Genomic DNA, 19,641 nt, shown 5'->3' with positions numbered 1-19,641 from the left:
TGATGAATGATTAGCTAGCTACAGTATCAGTATTGCAGTAAGAATACCTTAAATCAAAACGCAGACTCTAGAGTTGTCTGTTTTATCCTTGACGTAAGTTTAAATGAATTCCTCAGCACTGTTATACACAGTCCTTCAAATACAGTAATTCTTTGCCTAGGGGCTAAGAGCTATGTCAAGGTTCAGATGCTTAAACAAGATTAAATATTCAGTCTTACATTCATAAAAAGTTCAAAAGGACAGTTGTACTTGCTTCTATTTGAATTGATTAAGGCTTACTACTGATTTTGGAATTCATATGTATTGTTGTGAAGTATTCAACTGAGATTTTTATTCTACCTACTTTAACTGATAAAATGCTGTTCTTCAATTATATTACTATATAGACATAATCTATTGGTGTATCTGTGAAATTATTGCGTGTCCCAGAGTTTTAACTCCTCTAACCATTCTAGGGTTTTTTTATTTGTGGAAAGTATGCAGTTTACTTTTCTGAAATTGGTTCATTTCAAAAATAGAGAACTCTTTAAACTGTTAAATTGTGTACATTGGTTTTTTTCTGTTTCAAAGTGAACCTGAATTTTTCCACCATGAGACCTCAATTTAAAATAGAGTTTCTGGTTGTCACGCTTCCTTTATAAAATAGATACTGTTAAATAGACACTGGTTTTTTGTAAACTCTAAGATAGAATCACCAAAATAACATTAATAGTATAAATGTAATATAGATGGTAGAAATTTAAAGGTGCACTCTTTTCCTGTTTTATTTTTTTTAAACGGTATTGACACAACATCAACAATGTTTTATTCCTGAACATTTTACCATCATTCATTTTGCTTTCATTTGAAGAAAAATAATATCCAGAAATCTGAACACATTCAGGTATTGTTTATGTTCGTATTTAAAATATTAATTTGCATCATAATGGTGGAAGCATTGTATATGGCATAATTTTCCCATTGAACAGGGATAACGTTGTAGTACATGAGAGTTTATTTTTTTGAGAAGTTTCTGAAAAATTCTGATGTTATATCTAGGTTTTGCAGGTCTTAAGAATTATTATCTTATCTGACATTATTATAGGAATAGAGACTTTTTGTGTGTTTCTGTGTAATAGCTGGATGAAAGGAGACTTCCCCCTTTCACTTTCTTTGGAAAATAATTTTGTACAAAGCAGTGTTTGAATGATACCTGCTTGAGATATCTGAGAAATCTAATTGATTAAATTTTGTGTGTTCAACATGATTTTTACCTTTTTTTTATAATAGCTTAAGATTAGACAAGTTAGAGCATCAACCACAGCAAAAAGCAAATCACAAATAAATTGTATATTTAGAAATAGGTCTGTTTAGTAAGAGACTTGCAACTGTTTTTAATGATTGAGACTAGGATAAATTGCAAGAATTGCATCAGCTTTTATTTTTAGAAATATTCTAAACTACAGGAATTATATTTTGTCTACTGCATTTATACTTTTTAATTGTTTAAAACATGTACAGGTTAACAATATTTTCTAACAGTGACATGCAGTGTCACTTCTTCCCTTCTAGGATTTCTCGATTGGAGAGGGACCTTAATATGAAAAGACATTTGATAGAAGACCTAAGGTCTCGTCTAAAAGCAAATGAAGAAAACGAGAAAGCCTCTAGTGTTTCATTAGAAAGTCTTGAGAGAAAGGTACTTCTTTCCTGCAGGGGATAGTTTTCAGAAAAGCAAAAGCTGGTAGATTTACATAAGTTACTTCAACACAGTATACATATTAAATCAATAGATTGCTTCAAGTAAACAATATAGAGTTCATTTAAGGGTGTAATTCCTTCCACTGTAATTTGTATGAAATCAGTATATGGTGATAGCTTGAATGGATTCAGCATAATTTCATGTATGTTCATAAGAGGTATAATTAAATATGAAGAATATTTAGAACACTGAATTGCAAGGATATACTGTAAGTAGTGACATCTAGTTTTATGCACTATAAGTTCATAAAATGCAATAGACCTGAAGCAAGGGTGATTTTACATGACACACTAATGAAGTCCATGCACCTTTCCTGGTTATAGTAGTTAAATGCTTTAATATGTAATCTGTTTTCTATTGCAATGTTATAAATGATTCACAGTTCTTACCTTAAATTAATTCTGTGTAAGCTAGACCTTACATTCTATGGCAGATTATTTTCTCCTGCAAAATTCTAGGATGATTTCGCTAAAACTAGGAAAACTTGTATGTGTTTTGACATCTTCCTGTATTATCCAACCAACATACCGCACTTTGGCCTTTAATACCACAAGAAGATTATGACATTTGGTTGTCTTTGAGGTTATGCAGTGTTTGACCCCAAAACAGAAAAAACAAAACAATTTACTAATTTGCTTTTGCTTTCCTAGAATGGGGGTGCTTGATGAGTATCACAAGCACTATCACTGCTTACAGTCATATAGCACTTTCAGCTCTAGAGAGAACTACTGTCTTACCCTCCGTGCCAAATACAAGGTGTTACTGAGAAATCTGCAGCCAGAGAGTGAGAGCATAAGTAAGCAAGGGAGCTAAAGTATGGAACGAGAGAAATACCTGGTTTTGGTGTTAGATGAAACATCTTGAATGGAACAATGTGCTTCAGTGCTGGGTTTTTCAAGTATTTTAAGTGCTGCATTTCTTAGATTCCAGAGAATCAAATTCCATACATTAATTGGATTATTCCATGTGGAAAATCAACTTGATAAATTTTACATTTTCTTCAGCAGAAGATCAAAGAAATTCCCTGTTACACAATATTGCCAGGAAAAGTTTGTGATTAATACTGTCAGGAGGGCTGAATGATTTTCTAGGAGCATTGGTCTATTTCATTTTACCCAAAATCAGTGTTGGCATTGTATGGCAAAATTACAATAATTATCTAAGAGGCTTTACAGACTATTAACTTGTAGACAGTTATGTTCTCAGCAGAGTTTTGATTATTGTTTTTACCTCTGGTAGAAGAAATGAGTGGAAGTTGTGGTTTACTCCCTTTTGCACACACTGTAGCAGTGAAATATATATATAAAAAAAGAGCTCTGTAAATGAAGAGCTTTTCTTTACACTTAATATAAGTCAAAACTTTTATGTAACAAGATTGTGTGCAGACTGATCTCTACTGGATCAGCCATAGAGAATTATTAAAGACTGTAATTTCAGAAAAGGGTACTTCAGTCAAATTATTTATATAATACAGGCATGTTTATGTGATATAGGTAAGCTTAGTTGTGATTTGATTTTCATTTTTAAGTTTTGTATCTTAATAGCCAATTGCTTTTGACCTTTCATTATTTCAGGTAAAGGCACTGGCTGAAGACTGTTCAAATAAAAAAACTTCCATTGACTCACTGAAACAAAGACTTAATGTAGCTACAAAAGAGAAGTCTCAGTATCAGCAGATGTATCACAAGGCTAAAGATGAGTTGGAGAAAAAGGTATATTAGCGTTGTGACGGCTCCACTGTGGAACTTTTTCCTACCTCACTGTCCAATGAAAAGTTGCAAAGTCATTAGCTTAGACTTTTTAAATACAGAAAGGAAGAAGAAAGCAGCTCAGTAATAATGTGTGTCTCTGATATAGTTCAGTCACATCACTGAACTTTAGATGCTGAAATGTGGACATAATAACCGAACATGAAATCACTTTTTCCCGTGAAATTACATTTCATGTCTTGCAAGTAGAATGTTCTGTGATATTAACCATTTTATGGGAGGTTTGTTTTTTATGTTTGTGGTCTACCATAGCTGTCTATCAGCTTTTACCATACCACTGCCATTTCTCTGTGGATTTATTTCAGGATCTCAAGCTTACCCACCTAGAGAGCAAAATGATGGAGACTGAATGTGCCATGACTGAACTGGAGACTGCTGCATCTCAACAACTACATGGCTTGGCTAAACAGAGCGGACAGGCTTTGGAAACAGTACATAATAAGCTGCTGCTCACCAATGACAAAGTAGAAGAGTTCATGACGTTTGTGAAGGTTTGAGTTTTGATTTTCTTTTGAGTGTTGAGCAAGATAAAAGTATTCCTTAGTGAAAGCAAAGTGTAAAAGATTAAATGAGTTTAATCTTTGGTGCGTTCCCTGTTGTAGAATAATCTTTGGAGTTCCTGCACTTGCCTGGTGTCAACTCTGAACTGGTCTCAACAGGGAGAAAGAGTCGCTGGCTCTAGGTCTCTCTCCTAGACTTCCGAGGACTTCCATAATTGTTATTGGTCATCTCTTTCTATATGACTGCCAGTCTACTTGTTCATGAAAAAGCGCTTAGTTGTATAGGAAATTACTCTGCAGAAAAAAAATCTCCCAGCACGTTAAAGAAAAAAATTCTTATCTGTTGATTAGTGTGAATTACTTCATTTTCCACATGCATTTGCTTTTTGTTGCAGAAATACTAAATAAGGAAACCTCTACATTGCAAATTTGAAAGCCGTTTTAAAAGCAGTATGTAGAATATTATTTCCATATTTCAGTTAAATACTTAACAATCTGCTACAGTGTATCATGCAAATACTGTCTGTGGTGTTATGTAGATCTCTTTATCATCAGTGTGCAGTTCTACAGAAGGGACTAATCTGTGTTTTGTAACTTAATATTTGAAATATAAGTATTATTTGCTTTTCTGAAGTAACTGTGTAACTAAGAATTACAATGCCTTATATATATATATACACACACACATATATATTGAATATAGCATGTACCTACTATATACCTACCTTCAGACAAGGTTATATCTTACTAATCCATGAAACGGATCCATTTGTCTACTGTTCTTGGATTCTGTAGAGGTAAGCTGCTTTCAGATACATTTGAGCAAGTCTGATAGCATCCGAAGTAAAGGGCAGTGCTATTCTTATGCACTGTAAAAAGAAGACATATATAGTTATCTCTTAATGAATAACTTTCCTCTGTGGACTGAAATTTAGTAACTTAAATATTTGTGCATTTTACCTTCTTTCTTTCATCATCAGATAGCTAGTCACACTACATGGCAGTTTTCAGACCTCTGGCATGGCCTGAAACCATCCCATGTTCAGTTCAGTTCAATATAATGTGTAACATTGAGTTCAATGTAAAATTCACATCAACCTCATTATGAAAAAAGACTGAACAATGTTGAATGCACTTTAAAATCCTAAATTCAAGAGGTTGTAAGCTAAAAGATATAAAGTAAAAATTATGATAGATGTTCATGAAAAAAATGTACCTTTTATTTAAAAATTGTGTTCTTTTTAAAGTTTGTGATTAAACTAAAAGCTATCTTCTGTTTGTCCTGTTTCATAACCCTTGGGAAAGTGGTATAAAACTCATCACTGTGCCTGATGATTCAGAATTATCTTGTCTGTTCTTGAACAAGCTGTTATTTTTCAGGGGGGAAAATTGCTTTCTTTTAATACAGAATGCTTCCTCTAAGTGGAAGAAATGAGTGTTCTTCCCACAGCTGCATGCTTGTTTTGGCTATGCATGGGAAAGTCTGAATTAGTCTAATATGTTACCTATTTTTTTTAATTAAGTACTCCTGTGTCATTGATGACAGAGAGATGCAATTCAGTCTCCATTCAGGCTGCTATGAATTTTGGAATTACTTCATTGAAAGTTGCAGTAGCAATTACAGACAAAGAAGATGAATAAGTGTTCGTACTACCAATACTTTACATACTTCTATAATGAAAAGTTTGTAAAAAATTGGAAAATGTGTAAGTAGATCTTCTGTTCTCAGAACTAGCTGTAATGAGGAAAATCGCCTATCAGCAACTATTATGATACTTCATTCACTGTTGAATAAGATGGCTGCTTCTCTGTTAGTTACCGTGTTTACATGGTTGTACTGTATGTGAAAAGAATATTAATATATAGTTTCTCTATAAATAATAAGAATATTTAGTTAATAAAGTAAAATATGTAGTTTCTCCCCTGGATAAAAGAGCATGCATGCATATTTCAGGTAACATTTTTGCTGACTACTGTTCCTCTGCAGCAAGATTTTTTTGAAAATAAAGACCGTGTCTACAAGTCAAACATTGATGATCAGGGAGTTCCTCAGTAGACTGCTTTGTTTAGTTATGTACTAAATATTTATGGAAAAAAAAGTTCTCTGAAATCAGATTTTATTCACAGTATGCCACTGTAAAAAATATACTTGAAAATCCTTCTCATTTCAGTGGAATTTTGTAGTATATCAAGTAAATCCTATTAAAATACCTCTTACATATCTCAGGCTATAACCTGTATTAGGAAGATCGAGGTGGCACAGTAAGTAGCAGTACTCCTTCCTGCACCAGCTCTTCCTTTGAAGTCTGGTCTGTCTCATTTTCACTCTCTCCTTCCAGGTAGCTGCCAGTTTTCCCCTGATCTTGGTTCTCACTTAAGTTTCAGTAACTCAAATAAGTTTTTCTGTGTAGAGATCAAATTTGATCAAGTTTAAAATGTCTCTTGCTTAATCTGTTCAAGATACCTGTATTACCTTTTTATCTTTGTGGGCTATTCTGATCACTTCACAAGCCTTACTTGTTTTTCTGAGTGCAAGTGTAATCTCCTCATTAATCAATTGAATGTAGTTACTTTTTCTAGCTGTTCCATGTCTCTCATGACATTATATAGTTCTTTTTTTAACATACAACAATCAAGTCATTTCAGCGTTGTTAATTAATAGCTGCAGCTAGTAATAGGACAACAGAGGAACTTCGGAGAAGAGAGCGTGGCTCTTTCTGTTTATAGCAGACACAGGTACTTGCGTTTATAGTTACTGGTAACTGGGAGCCACACAATCCTGAACCCATTTGGATCAATATACCAAGTTACTAAAGCTGGAGAAAAGGTTTCTGATATGTCTGATGCACACTACTGGATCAAATTAGAGAATATGATGAATTACTGCTGAAGCACATATTTGTAATGACAATAAAGCATTCTGTTGCTATGGGGAGTCCAGTCTGGGCCATTTAGGCAACTAACTGAAATTGCTACATCGTAAAATGTAGCGATAGTTTCTAAAAATGGTGGAAGAAATAATCACAAACAAAAGTTGCTGCATCCAATATGTTGTCAGTCATTATTGGACTTATTTTTGTTGGTGTGGTATAGGGTTCAGGTGTTACGTCCTAAGTTACATTCAGTGGGAACCAACAGGGCTTCTAAAATAGGTTGATTCAGAGCAGCTTATTTCTCTAAAGCTGTTATGAGGAAGATACAGGCTAGCAGAAAATATGAATAGAAATTGTGCATCATAACAGTTTAAGTAACCAAAAAAACACAGTTCCATAATTAGAGGGTAATACCTATTTCCATTTGATAGGAAAGAGAACACAGTATTTAGAAATAAAAGGGCAATATAAAGGAACTGGAAAATGGGTTATAGATAATAACCTGAAAATATGAGCAGCAATTGAGTATAGCAGCTGGAGAAGAGGCTGAAAGAATCAGGAGGAAATCTGTGGGTAGCAAGGCCAAGAATAACAGTAAAGGGGCAAGATGTAAAAATGCACTAGAAGGTAGCTATTACAGGGTGGATATGATCCACTGTTTGATAAAACAACTTCGTGTAAAGATAGAAATCTTGTGTGAATATTTCTAGTTTGTACCTGCAAGGAAGTAGGCTGATGGTATATGAAGATGATGAAACATTCACAATCTGTTAGTAGCCGACGGAGGATTTTAAACAATTTCTTGAAAGAACTAGCGTTTTTAAATCGAGAACTTTCATGGTTACAACTTTATAGGACTGATTAAGGGATTTTTCTCTTGCTGATCATCATTTTGAATAAGTATTCAAAGTAAGTATATATATACACTATAACACTGCCATGACTCTAAATAATATTGAGTCGCTATCCAGAAAAGGCAGTCATGACAGGTATTTTTAGGTCAGTTAGTCTGACTTTATTTCTGGCTAAAATAGTGAAAATCTGATATGAAATCCAGTTATTAAAGTAGTAAAGCAAAGTGTATAATTATATTTCTTAGAATGGCTTTGTGGAAAGTAAGTTACATTGAATAAATCTCATTTCTTTTCTGGAAGGCAGTACAAGTCAGTTGATAAAGACTACTATTCACTTTAATATATTCTTTTTTAAGATGTCTGACCTATCAGTGAGGTGTTCAGATAAAAAATGTAGGCTATTCAATACCAATAATATGTTAAATGGATTAAAAATGGCCTGTGTGGTTGATCTGAAAAGTAATTCATGAAATTTAGGAGTTTCTAGAGTTCTGTAGAGATCAGAGCTAAACCTTATTATTAAACATGTTCACAGAATTAGATATCAAATCCTGATAAAATTTGTCAGTGGCATTTATGAAGACTGATAAATATTAATGACAGTAAGGCTGTAAGCATAATGTAAGCCAGGCCCAATAAAACATTTTTATTACAGAAAAACACTAACTACCTGTAAGAGGGACCAGGTGGCTTTGAGAGTATTTTAGATGCCTTTTATAAAGCTACATGTTTTTATCCCATCCAGTTTCCATTAGCACCATAAATTCTCTTTGAACCATGCATCCAATTTCTATAATGTACCATTGTTCAGTATTTCCTATAACATGTATTACACTATCGGATCCTCAGATGGATCTTGCTATTTGCATGCAGCACAGCAACCAGAGCACAATGTTCTTTGTTGTGCTTGTAGTACCTGTGACAACACATGCAGAAAACAGCCGTTGCATGAAAGTAAAAAAATGCTATTAGACTACTTGACTGGATGCCTATCAAAAGTAGGGTACAGCATACTACTTTGCTATAAAATTGTCCCAAATCCTGCCCAATTCTGAGGAATTCTGTTTTCCTGCATTAGTCATTTATTTATTTGTTTATTTGTTTATTTATTTGGCTCACCTAGACTTTGACCATATGTTGTTGAAGTTACAGACCCTTGTAAGTACAAGACTTAGTAGTGGTGTCTGTCCATTTCAACTTGTACATCAGCAAAACTCCTTTTTGTAAGTTAATCTGTGGTGATGACATCTGCCTGAGCATGAAAGTATCTTTCCTGACTTTTCTGACCTTGAGGAAGATGTTTTGAAGTATTGATAAGGCACCTATTTTGAATTGTAGCTGTAATAAATAGGTGATGGAGGCTGAATGCTTCAGAGTCAGTTGAGCGCATTTCTTAATTCCATAACGCCTTTGTGATCTGGGACTTGTGTGCCCTCCACAGTGGATACCCACTGAAGTACAGTTCACATCTGGTCTGTTCTGGCATTGCTCTTGATAGGTCTTCAGTATAACCATCTGATAGAACCGACTGCCAAACCCGAGACCCATGGCAATTTACTTGGCAAGCTCAGTGGATCACTCAGGGAATATAACACTCACTCTCTTAAGACATCTGCCCTCATTTCTGCTTCTCAGAGCAGGGCTTAAGCTAGGTGCAGTTCTCCCTTGCTCTGTTGTTTGACACAGAGCTATGTGGAGCCACACATGTCAGAGGTCTGCTTGGCTGAGCGATGTTCTGCCAGTTTTTGTGCCATTCAGTCAGTTTACCTTATATCCCAGTATATGTCAGTCTCTCTTGCCTGTCTGCAGTTTACCTTGAATCCTGGCATCAGTTTTACTGTGGCATATTTTCTCACTGCTATCTTGGGCTGTAGTTTAATATGCAGTTTAATATAAAACTTCTGTTAAAAATTTCCACCTCTGAGTGACCCTCACTGCTCATATCTCCCCCTGTGAAACTTCCTCCCTCCTCCATTTATGAAATGTTATCATAAACATTATATGGGTCAGTTGTGAGCTTGCTCATGAAAATGCAGTTAAGCTCTGGAAAGCCCAGAGCACCGGCTTTTGTGTACCACAGTGGGTCAGAACAGGGACAGCTTTACATGGTTGCAGGCTAGATATACTGGGACTGCCCTTTAGTGGCAGTGCTAATCAAAAATGTCATGTGAAACTCCTGTTACAAAGAGGAAGTCTAATTAACAACTCACCATTTCCATGTTAAAAATTCCTGTCATTTGGCAAATTCCCACGATTGTCTTTTTCTCTTGAACTGTTTTGTGTTGGGAAAGATAGAGCATTGCCAAGAAACGTGTTCTTCTCAGAATAGCCATATGCAGATAATGTCCTATTAGTTCTTTATCTCAAAATAAACAAACAAACAAATAAATAAATACATTAGAGATAATAAGTAGTTGGGTTGGGAGTCTGAATATTTGGGAAATATTCTGTTGGTTTTTATCAGTTCCTTTCCAGCAAGAGAAGCAGCACAAGTACACTGCTACTGCCTGTACCCCCAGCTACAGAACCAGTTTTTTGGATGGAAGTAAATCCTTACAGGGGACTCTCAGAATTCTCTAGTTATGGTAGAGACAATAACACATCTTCTTCACAGGACATCTCCACTGGTGAATGTATTCTCACATCCCGTGGGTTCAGTTTTCTTGGCAGTACCACTGCTCCAACTTCTTCCAGGCCTAAGGTGTGCAGAACGTGCTTTTTGTGTGGGTGCCTAGATCAGATGCAGGATGCCACTTGAATGATCATTTGTTTCTTCATCTAAAAATGCTAAGCATAATAGATATTTGTAAAATTTTATAGTTGGCAATAATGAACTAACTTTTTATTGAAATAGAACTATGGTTTGCTGTGCAGATAAAATTTGATTTATTTTGAAAAATTTGCATAGTTGTATATGAACTGTGCTGATTTGGAGGTGTTGTTCGACCAAAGATTTCTTCAGCAGGTCACTGGGATATTTTGCAAATGACAGCAGATAGTATCACTTACATAAATCAGCACTGTCAGTTTTGATTTGAAAGTGGACACCTTTAATATAACTTCCAGTTGCTAGAAAACGTTCCTCAGTGGGAACACTTGAGAGCCGAAAGTAAAGTATATTTCATTTATTACACTCCAAACTGTCAACACCTAGAAAAGTATACCCAGGGTGATTGGTTTGCATTGTATGGAGCAGATGATGAGTGTGCCAATCTGTGTTCAGTCAGAATCAGCACAATATTTGGTCACAGGCATGTGTTCCAGTCTGATGAGAATCAGTATACTTACCTGCAGAATACACGCCTTTTAGAGAAGGTGTCCTATTTGCAAAGCAAATTGCGTGTAACTGAAAAAACATCTCACTATTAAAAAAAACTCAGGCATTTATTGCTTCTTTTTTGCTATGTGTCTGCTTTAGGAAAAAAGGAGAAACACAGCTTTTATTATGAAATACCAACCTTTCTTGGTTCTGAGAAGAAATTGGTGATAAATTAAGCTAATCTCCATCAGGATTACTCTGCATCTGGGATTTAGGCAAATTGAATCAGAGGCCTGAATAGTGACAGTGAATATCTATTAGACTGTAAACAGAATAATAGGCCCTGTGAATTTTAATGAATGAAGTGAATGGCTGAACTCTTACAGTTTACAGAAGGCATATGGTTAGTGATGCATACAGTGTGCCAGGAACAACATATAATGGAGATCTCTTAATGGATAAAATCTTGATTACTAAAAATGAAGAATAAATAGAAAGATTTTGAAAAGCTTTTCCTTACTCTTCTTTTTCTTTGCTTTTTATGCTTAGAAGCATAGCACTTGACTTTGGTTTTTGATTATGATAGGTAAAGATGATAAAGGATGTAGCTTAAAATATGTTGACTTTTTTTTTTATAAACACCGCCCTCTGTATTAACAGTTTAGAATTGATTTAAACGATTCAACCTATGTAACCAAATTGCAAGGTATGTCAGTTTTCTGTAGCTGCCCATACAAGTCTCACTTATGCAGGTGATTTTCTTAATATTCGTGCTGCTTAAATTTTTCTTACAGTGCCTGAGAACGATGCTCCTAGACCGTGACTATCAGATATTAGCCACTGTGTGAACAGATCCAACAAGTTGAGCTGAACAGGAAATTGTTTTCACCAACTTGCAAATAACTTCCTTTTCTGCCTCAGGAAAAAAGAAAAAAAAAAAAAAGTTTTTCAGAGAACTAGTCTGCAGCAGGCTTAGCTAGGAGCTGCTTGGGGACTCTGCAGCGCACTCCCTGTAAGGGTATAGATCCACCTGTGATTCCTTTAAATGGCTTGGAGAGACTGCTTTGTAAAGCTGGTACTCAGCCCTGTGCGTAACCTGGAGATAGAAAGACGCCTAGTTTAAAAATAATGGGCAGTTCAGGGTCTGAAAGACAGAAATGACATTGACTGGAAAAGGGATAACTGGAGGACTTAGGGGACTGGACACTAGTACCAAGTGTATAGAAAAGGTTCTGGGCACACAGCAATTGGAAAACAATTTGGCAAAATGACAGGAAAATTAGCAAAACTTGGAAAGGAGGAGAAAGGTCTCCAGTAAAGATTTATTTAAGAGTTGGTGTAGAAGTAATTGTTTGGTGTGTGTTGATCAGATTACAAGAAAGCAAGCTGAAGCAGAACAGAAAGCACCTATACACAGAGCCTTGTGAAGTCTGCACGGTAATTTGGAAAGGTGGGAGTTGAGGGGTTTCCCCAACACATGTGCTGAAAGAGCTACAGAGAAATGGGAAGAATTCTAGGAGGGTGCAGTCATAAAAACCATGTGACATTATTTTGAGAAAACACGGTTGATAGGATTTATGGACTTTTTGAAAGAGTATAAGGAATACCAGAGCTGACCTCTTAAATGAGGTTCCAAACACATTTATTTCAGCAGTGCAGTGGCCTTACACAGGGCACATGGTTTATAGTTTTTATGCTTTGTGGGTGTTTTTGCAGAAAGATGGCATGACCTCAGACACTGAACTGAGTGTTAGGAGCTCTTGGTGCTCTTCACACCTTGGCCACTGACCTGCTGTGTGACCTCTGGAGTGCTGCTTCACCTCAGTATTTCTCGGTTTGCCCTGAATATTCTTTGTTTGCCATGTCCAGTATAACTGTGCTGACTTTGTCTGCTCTAACTCTTCAGATAATAAACTCTCTGAGATCCCAGGTATTTCTTAATGCACGTGTATGAAACTAATCTCTGTCAGTGCCTTTTTTTTCTCCTCTGTGTAAATAACTGTAATATATGATGTTTTAAAGCAATGATGCTAGTTTGGCTAGCACCTGAGTAAATCAGAGGTAATTCTGTTGAAACCAAAGAATTTACAGCAGGGAAGAAATTAATGTAAATGAGGTAGGACTTAAATGCTGAAGTAAATAGGACTTTAAATTATTATTATTGCCCATTTCACATAAATATAACTTTAGAAACCAATATATTTTGACAGAAATATTCTGCCTGTCATCCCACGCTGATTATACATATTTCAACTCATTCTCTGCTATGAAGAAAACTATTATTTTTTCCCTGTTATAGGTCACAAAACACAGTAATTGTGTTGAAAATTTAGCAACACTACAGCGAAAACTATGGAGTGTTTGCTGACGCTTTAAAAAAAAAAAGCATCAGTCTGAAAACATTTGGGTCTAGAACTTAAACTTTCGACAGTCTTAAAGCTTAATGTACAGGAGAGATTAGGTAACTGTAAAGCTGTAATTTTATATATGACAAAATGTCCCTCATACCAGTGAGCTTCAGATGTACGTTCTGTAAATGAGGTGCCCAGCTGATGCAATAAGAGGGGCTTCATTGCACGTGAAGTCGTGTTACAAAGAATGTTATGAAAAGAAACAGATTTTTAAGACAAGATTTCAGGTGTAAATGGAAGTGTGATAGCTAAACAGTTGCCAAGAAAGGATTAGAAAAGAGACAAAGCTGACCAGTAATACAAAATCCTCTCATTTCGAATCACAAGGGGAATTTTAAAATGCTCAAATATACTCATAAATATATATTGTGTACTTCTCTACAAAATATAAACGATATCATAATTGGCCAGAATAAGTCTATTGGTGCATCTTTGTTTAAATACAGTTTGTTTAAAAAAAAATCTAAAATTAAAAACTGTCCATGACTTAAGGTCACTTTTCTATTGATCTGTAAATAAATTGAATTATCTTTTAGACATAACACAATGTATTCAATTTCCTTGTCTTACAAATTTCAAATGTAGGTTGAAATATTTCTAATATTTTCCCCTATGGTTTTCTGCACCTAGAACTGGTTAAGAAAATGCAGTGAAAAGAATGTTCTCAATTTTGCACTTGAAAATAAGTGTTTATAAAGAAATAATTTGTTTTCAATGGTTTTGAATCAAGAAGGAATGGTATTTTGGTAGACGATGTAGGATGAGATTGGTAGCAAAGGTATTTTTGAGAAACGTTGAGAAATACAGTATTTAAACAGTTGACAGCCAAGCGATACTTTTTCCCCTCTGTTCCCCTAATGGCAAGCAGGAATAACACAACTTAAGCCAGCAAAGTTGTACAAATTCAAATCTTACCTGTAATAGGAATCAGATTATCAAATTTTATGCAACACAGTTTCTCATTTCTGTTACTGTACCTTAATATTCTTCTCCCTTAATGCATCCTATACTGGGTTTTGGGTTGCAGTTCTAAATGCCAGGAAACCGAGTCTTGTGTTTGAATACTGGAATCCTTTCTTTTACTGTGTGACTCAAGGGTTTTGTCAGGAAAGCCACCGTGGGTTTACCCTTAGTAGTTGGAAAACAATACCATGCAAATCTGTCTACACTTTTGCAGATGTTCTTATAACCATAGTTGGGTTTGGGCTATTACTGAATTCACCTTTTCTAGTTCACAGTCTATCATCCATAGCTCGGAGCCATGAAGAAGGGAGGACTGGGCTGCAAACTGGAGATAACTTTTGCCACAAGGGTAGAAGAGGCTAGTAATATTTTAAATTTAGATAATTTTCCAGAACTTATCTGTTAGATCTGTAGTTATGCTAATGTGTGTTCAGATTTGCTTGTATTAATCAATGTGGAAATTCAGGTTGTAGATGCAATGACATTATCACATTATTTTGCATGTACATTCTGTGATTTCTCAGTCTTTATGTAAAAAGAATTCTTGCACATCATCAAGTGAGGCATTTCTTCCAGGCAATGTGTGCTTTCATATTCCACTGATCTCTATGTAATGCTTTGAGCATTATTCTCAGTGCCAATCCACATGATCGTTTATTTAAAATCAAATATATCAACCTGTTACCTGTCTTTACTGGGTGTATTTCTCCCTTTCAGCTCTTTATTAAACTAGCCTTTGAAACTTCACAATTCTACTAGCTTTTATGTAATGTCGTCACTCTGATGTTCCCTTGTGTGTCTTTTTCTTTTGTTTGGGTTTAAATACATTCTACAGCTTATTTGTTTACTTTAATCTTAATGGAAAAGATAATAAAAGCTGATCTTAATTCCTCCAAGTATGTACAAATAAAGAGCTGAGCCATGTAGCTTGAACATATATGTTCGTCAATTTTAGAACTGAAGCAGAAACTGTGATTGAAGACAGATAAAACCATCACACCACATTATAAATTACCGGTGTGGCATTGGTAAAATACTGTTTCTGCCACTTGAACATTTGGCAATTGCATTCTTGGTTGGTATTGAATACTGAAGTTGGCAGAGGGAGATAAGACTGGTCTGTATCTCTTCTACACCTTTACACTCTGCTTTCAGGGCATCTGCTGGAATCACTAAAATGACATGTGATCTCTGGGGATCATAAGAATTAAGTTGACCTCCTGAGGCTGACTCATTTCCATGGGTCAGAATGCTACGTTACAGCCCTTGGCCAGACAAATCTACTGCAGTGGTCTGTCTTGTCTTTCTTTCTTGTCTGCACTCTTGTCCCTTTCCTGATTGGAAGAAAAGTTATGCCTAGAAGATATACTTGTTCAAGTGAAGGAGCTAGCTGTGGTAACTTAATTTATTTATATCTATATATACACACACACATATATGTATAAAATTACGTTACTATAGAAGAGTTTTTCATTGACATACAGGACTCGTACTGTGAGATCAGTTTAAACATTATTACTAGAAGTATTTTGAAAGTCATTTTTAGAGAGGCAGTAAGGACCAAGTAACTGTACTTTCACTGAAAAAATGTGAATGCTTGTTTCAGCTGCTGAAACAGTGAATGACATCATCTTCCTGTGGCACTTTGTCCATTTGTCTTGTTGATCATGAGCTATCTAGGGTGGTAATGCTTTCTCAAGCTTTTGCAGTGCTAGCATCTACACTAAGCTTAAGCCAGCAATAACTGTTCTACCACAAAAGTGGAGAAGTTCTCTAAACTCAGCTTTCAGTTCTGTGAAATTCAGATCTTTTCCACAGACAGCTGCAACATCTTCACAATACTTTTGTTTCTTTAGGAAACTAACCTTGTTTCAGAAAAGATTTTCAATTTCATTTTTGGTGTAGTGTTCTGGGTCACATCCTTGTACTGTCCCAATCTGCAAAACAAGTGGGTTTCTAAGAACACATTATTTGTATCTAAGGACACTCGTGTTGAACTACATGCAATATATTATGTGTAGGATTGTTCTGTATATTACACTGTCCTATACATCTGTGTGGTTCATTGACCCCGGCCAGCAGTTAACCACATAGCTGCTTGCTCATTCCCTGTCCCCAGTGAGACTGGGGGGAGAAGAGGAAGAGCATTTGTGTGTTGAGGTAAGGAGAGTTTAGTAAGTGAGGGAAAGAGGGGGAAAAAACCCCAAGGGATGTAGACCAATGCCCAGCCAGTGTCTGAGCAGTGTCTACCTGCCAGACCAATCCTTTGTGCTCCTCAGTTTTTATTATTGAGCAAGATATTATGTGGTGTGAAATGTCCCTTTGGTCAATTCTGGACACTTGTCCCAGGTGTGTCCCCTCCCTACTTCTTATGTGCCCCAGCCTACTTGCTGAGAGGGAAGGGTGGGAAACAGCGAAGGCCTTGATGCTGTGCATGCATGGCTTGGCAATTGCTGCTGTGTTATCAACACTGGTTCAATCCCAAATGCAAAACACTACACCATAGGATCTGCCAGAAGACAATCAAATCCATCCCAGCCAGACCCAGCACAACATTATTACTATTGTACAAAGCACAGTAAGGCTTAAAATATTCCATAACTAATGTAAGCCATGACTTCAGCCATGAGATCTGCACCAGTGCAAGACTGAAGACTGGCTACACATAGCTACAGTTCTAGCATCAGACTTTGGTTTGTCTTGGGGCCGTTAAGTTTTGTTATACTACAAACAATGACAATAGAGTGTGTAAATTAACATGGTAATTATGAGAAAAATTTCAGGCATTGACTTGGTCATATGACATTAACTGGAGCTGTTGATCCATTTGTATAAATTCCAAGAACAACTACTGTCAGAGCTTTTTCAGACATAAAGACCTTACTAACAGTGTGTTGTTAGAGTCTGTGTATCACCACAGCTTCTTTGAGTGTTTAATTAAATATGACCTTTTAAATGAAAGAAGACCTTCATCTTTATACATCTCAAAACTGGCAAAAGATACAGTGCTAAAAAGCGATTGCATGCTGAGACCAAAATCTAAAAATGTTATCTTAAGAATGGGTATTTTGGGTTGTGAAAATTAAGAGTAAAAAGGCTTATAAGGGAGGTATTATGGAACTGTATGCAACCCAGTAGATGTAATATATACTGTATAACCATACGGAGTTGGTAGATAATGCAACAATTGCTACAGATTAAAAAGAGATGGGTACTTTAAGCTCATGTTGTTAGAATTTTAAGCTTTTTTTTTTTTTTTTTTTTTTTTTTTTCCCCTAGTCAGACCAGTAGCAATTGCACCGGTCCAATAAGATGTGTTGTAGATTTTTTTTCAGGAATTAATCAGGGATTCCTATTCTAGTTGGCTGGCAGCAGCTAAGTGTATCCCACAGGAGCAGTGCTGATGGAAGCATCTAACTTGGGAAAATGGCTTTACTAACAAAATATCTCCTAGATTTGACACCAAAGAAAAACAAAGCGAAAAAATCAAATCCTAGTATTACTAGTACTAATAAAGGCATTGCTATTGTACATCAATATAGTACTGATAGTACTGAAGTCATATCCTGCACTGATATCATTGTAGGCAGTTTGCATCACCAGTGTATGCTTAGAAGTTTAAAAACTAGTACTTCTGAAATACACAGTGGGATATGTTTTTGTTTAAAGTCATACACTTAGCTCCAGAGTGTGTTGGATCAATTTCTTAATCAAAGAATAGATTATACTGGCTTCAGTACACTCACAAACAAAACCTGTGTTGGTTAAATCCTAGGTTTTTGTCATCTTCAGTTTGGAAATGGTTCTTCCTAACATAGTTAAAGACCTGTGTGGCTTTGATGTTGAACATTTCTGTAGTAAAGCGTGAACTGACATATAAATGAAATCACTAATAAGTAAACAATTACGCACATGAATACATTTGTATATGATGGATAAGGATATATCAAGAGAAAAAGCAACTTAAAATAATAGGGAGACTATCATTTTTTAAGGCATTTAGCCAGGGAAAAATGTGTATCAAAACATGATTATTACAACTTAATAATGTGAAGGCGGCAGGTTCAAAAATAGCTGGTCTTTGAGAGTCCAATTTGAAAGTCCGTTAAGTAGCCTTGTTTTTCACATATGGTATGTATTTCACTTAGGCTTCAGTTCCTTAGAACTGCTCAGGGAAAAGGGGAATTGAAGCACAAGTCCTCTGTATATATGGTCTACTGTGGTATGCTTGCATATCAAAATCTATTACTTGTAATTTTCTCTTTCCTTGTTTTTTGTTTAAAATTCCTTTTTTTCCCTTATTTTTCCTTTTTTTTTTTTTTTTTTTTTTAATTGCTGTTATGGATTCTTCATGGTCTTTCTGGTACCTTCCTTTCTGGAGCTCTGAACTAAAAGGCAAGCACAGTGGAGTTGCAGTTTTGGGGTTCCACTGTTGCTACCTCTGTCAGCTTGTTCATTCATCATGCACCTCTTTTGGAGCTTGGATACACCAATGAAATTTATCTAATAATGCCATAAGGCTATTGTCTGGCAATGAGATGATGTCTGAGATGTTCAAGTGAATGTTTAACTTTGATTCTTCTCATGCTTTTTGTTTATCTGTGCTTGGCTATTTGACATTATTTGTAGTCTTCCCATGTGGCTTTGCAGTTGATTTCCTTGATGTTTTACTCCTTTAATTTACATTTCTTATTTGCACCAGTATACAAGTGTGCCTCTTCTAGCTCGATCAATTACATCTGACAGAGACCTCCTTACTTTTGAAATTTGGGAAGCTGATTCAATTTGATTGAAAAATTACAGTTGAGCGTATTTTTTCCATTTTCAAATATATCTCCTACATGCTGCAGCAGCCAGTTTACTGCTAGACCATTTCAAATGCTACAAAAACATGATTTCTCTGTAAATTTTTTTTCATAGTGTGTGCTTTTCTTTTTGGGGCTTTCTGCTCTCTTATTTGTTTCCTTCTATGAGCTTGGTCCAAGTTGCCCTAGCTCCCTGCCTGTAACATTTGAAGTTCTTCATTCTTTTCAGCAATGTACTTGCAGACATGTTTATGTAAAGTACATTTTGTTAGAAATACTGTGAATGGAGAGACCCACCATGAATCACAAAACGGGACAAATTTCGTTGTACCTCCTCTCCCCAAATTTATAGTAGGGTAATTTTGGTTTTAGTAATTAAATTTTACCTAAATACAGAAAAACATTAAGTTAGGTAGTGGTAGAAATATAAACAAATCTTGGAATCAGATGAATCTCTTGTGCTTTC

General features: G+C 35.7%; 1 protein-coding gene across 2 annotated transcripts in view; it reads left to right on the top strand.

Annotated features, from left to right (window-relative positions):
• CNTLN (centlein) overlaps window positions 1–19,641 on the top strand; it is a 197,735-nt gene that overhangs the window by 165,818 nt on the left and 12,276 nt on the right. For both annotated transcript variants that reach the window (XM_040579978.1, XM_040579977.1), the window contains exons 21-23: window positions 1,552–1,678; window positions 3,316–3,453; window positions 3,816–4,001. In XM_040579978.1, the coding sequence (XP_040435912.1) occupies window positions 1,552–1,678; window positions 3,316–3,453; window positions 3,816–4,001 (451 nt within the window). The remainder of the gene's footprint in view (window positions 1–1,551; window positions 1,679–3,315; window positions 3,454–3,815; window positions 4,002–19,641) is intronic.

The sequence above is a fragment of the Falco naumanni genome, chromosome Z (genome assembly GCF_017639655.2).
Source record: "Falco naumanni isolate bFalNau1 chromosome Z, bFalNau1.pat, whole genome shotgun sequence".
NCBI classification, from domain to species: domain Eukaryota; kingdom Metazoa; phylum Chordata; class Aves; order Falconiformes; family Falconidae; genus Falco; species Falco naumanni.
This window is presented reverse-complemented; position numbering and strand designations above follow the sequence as displayed.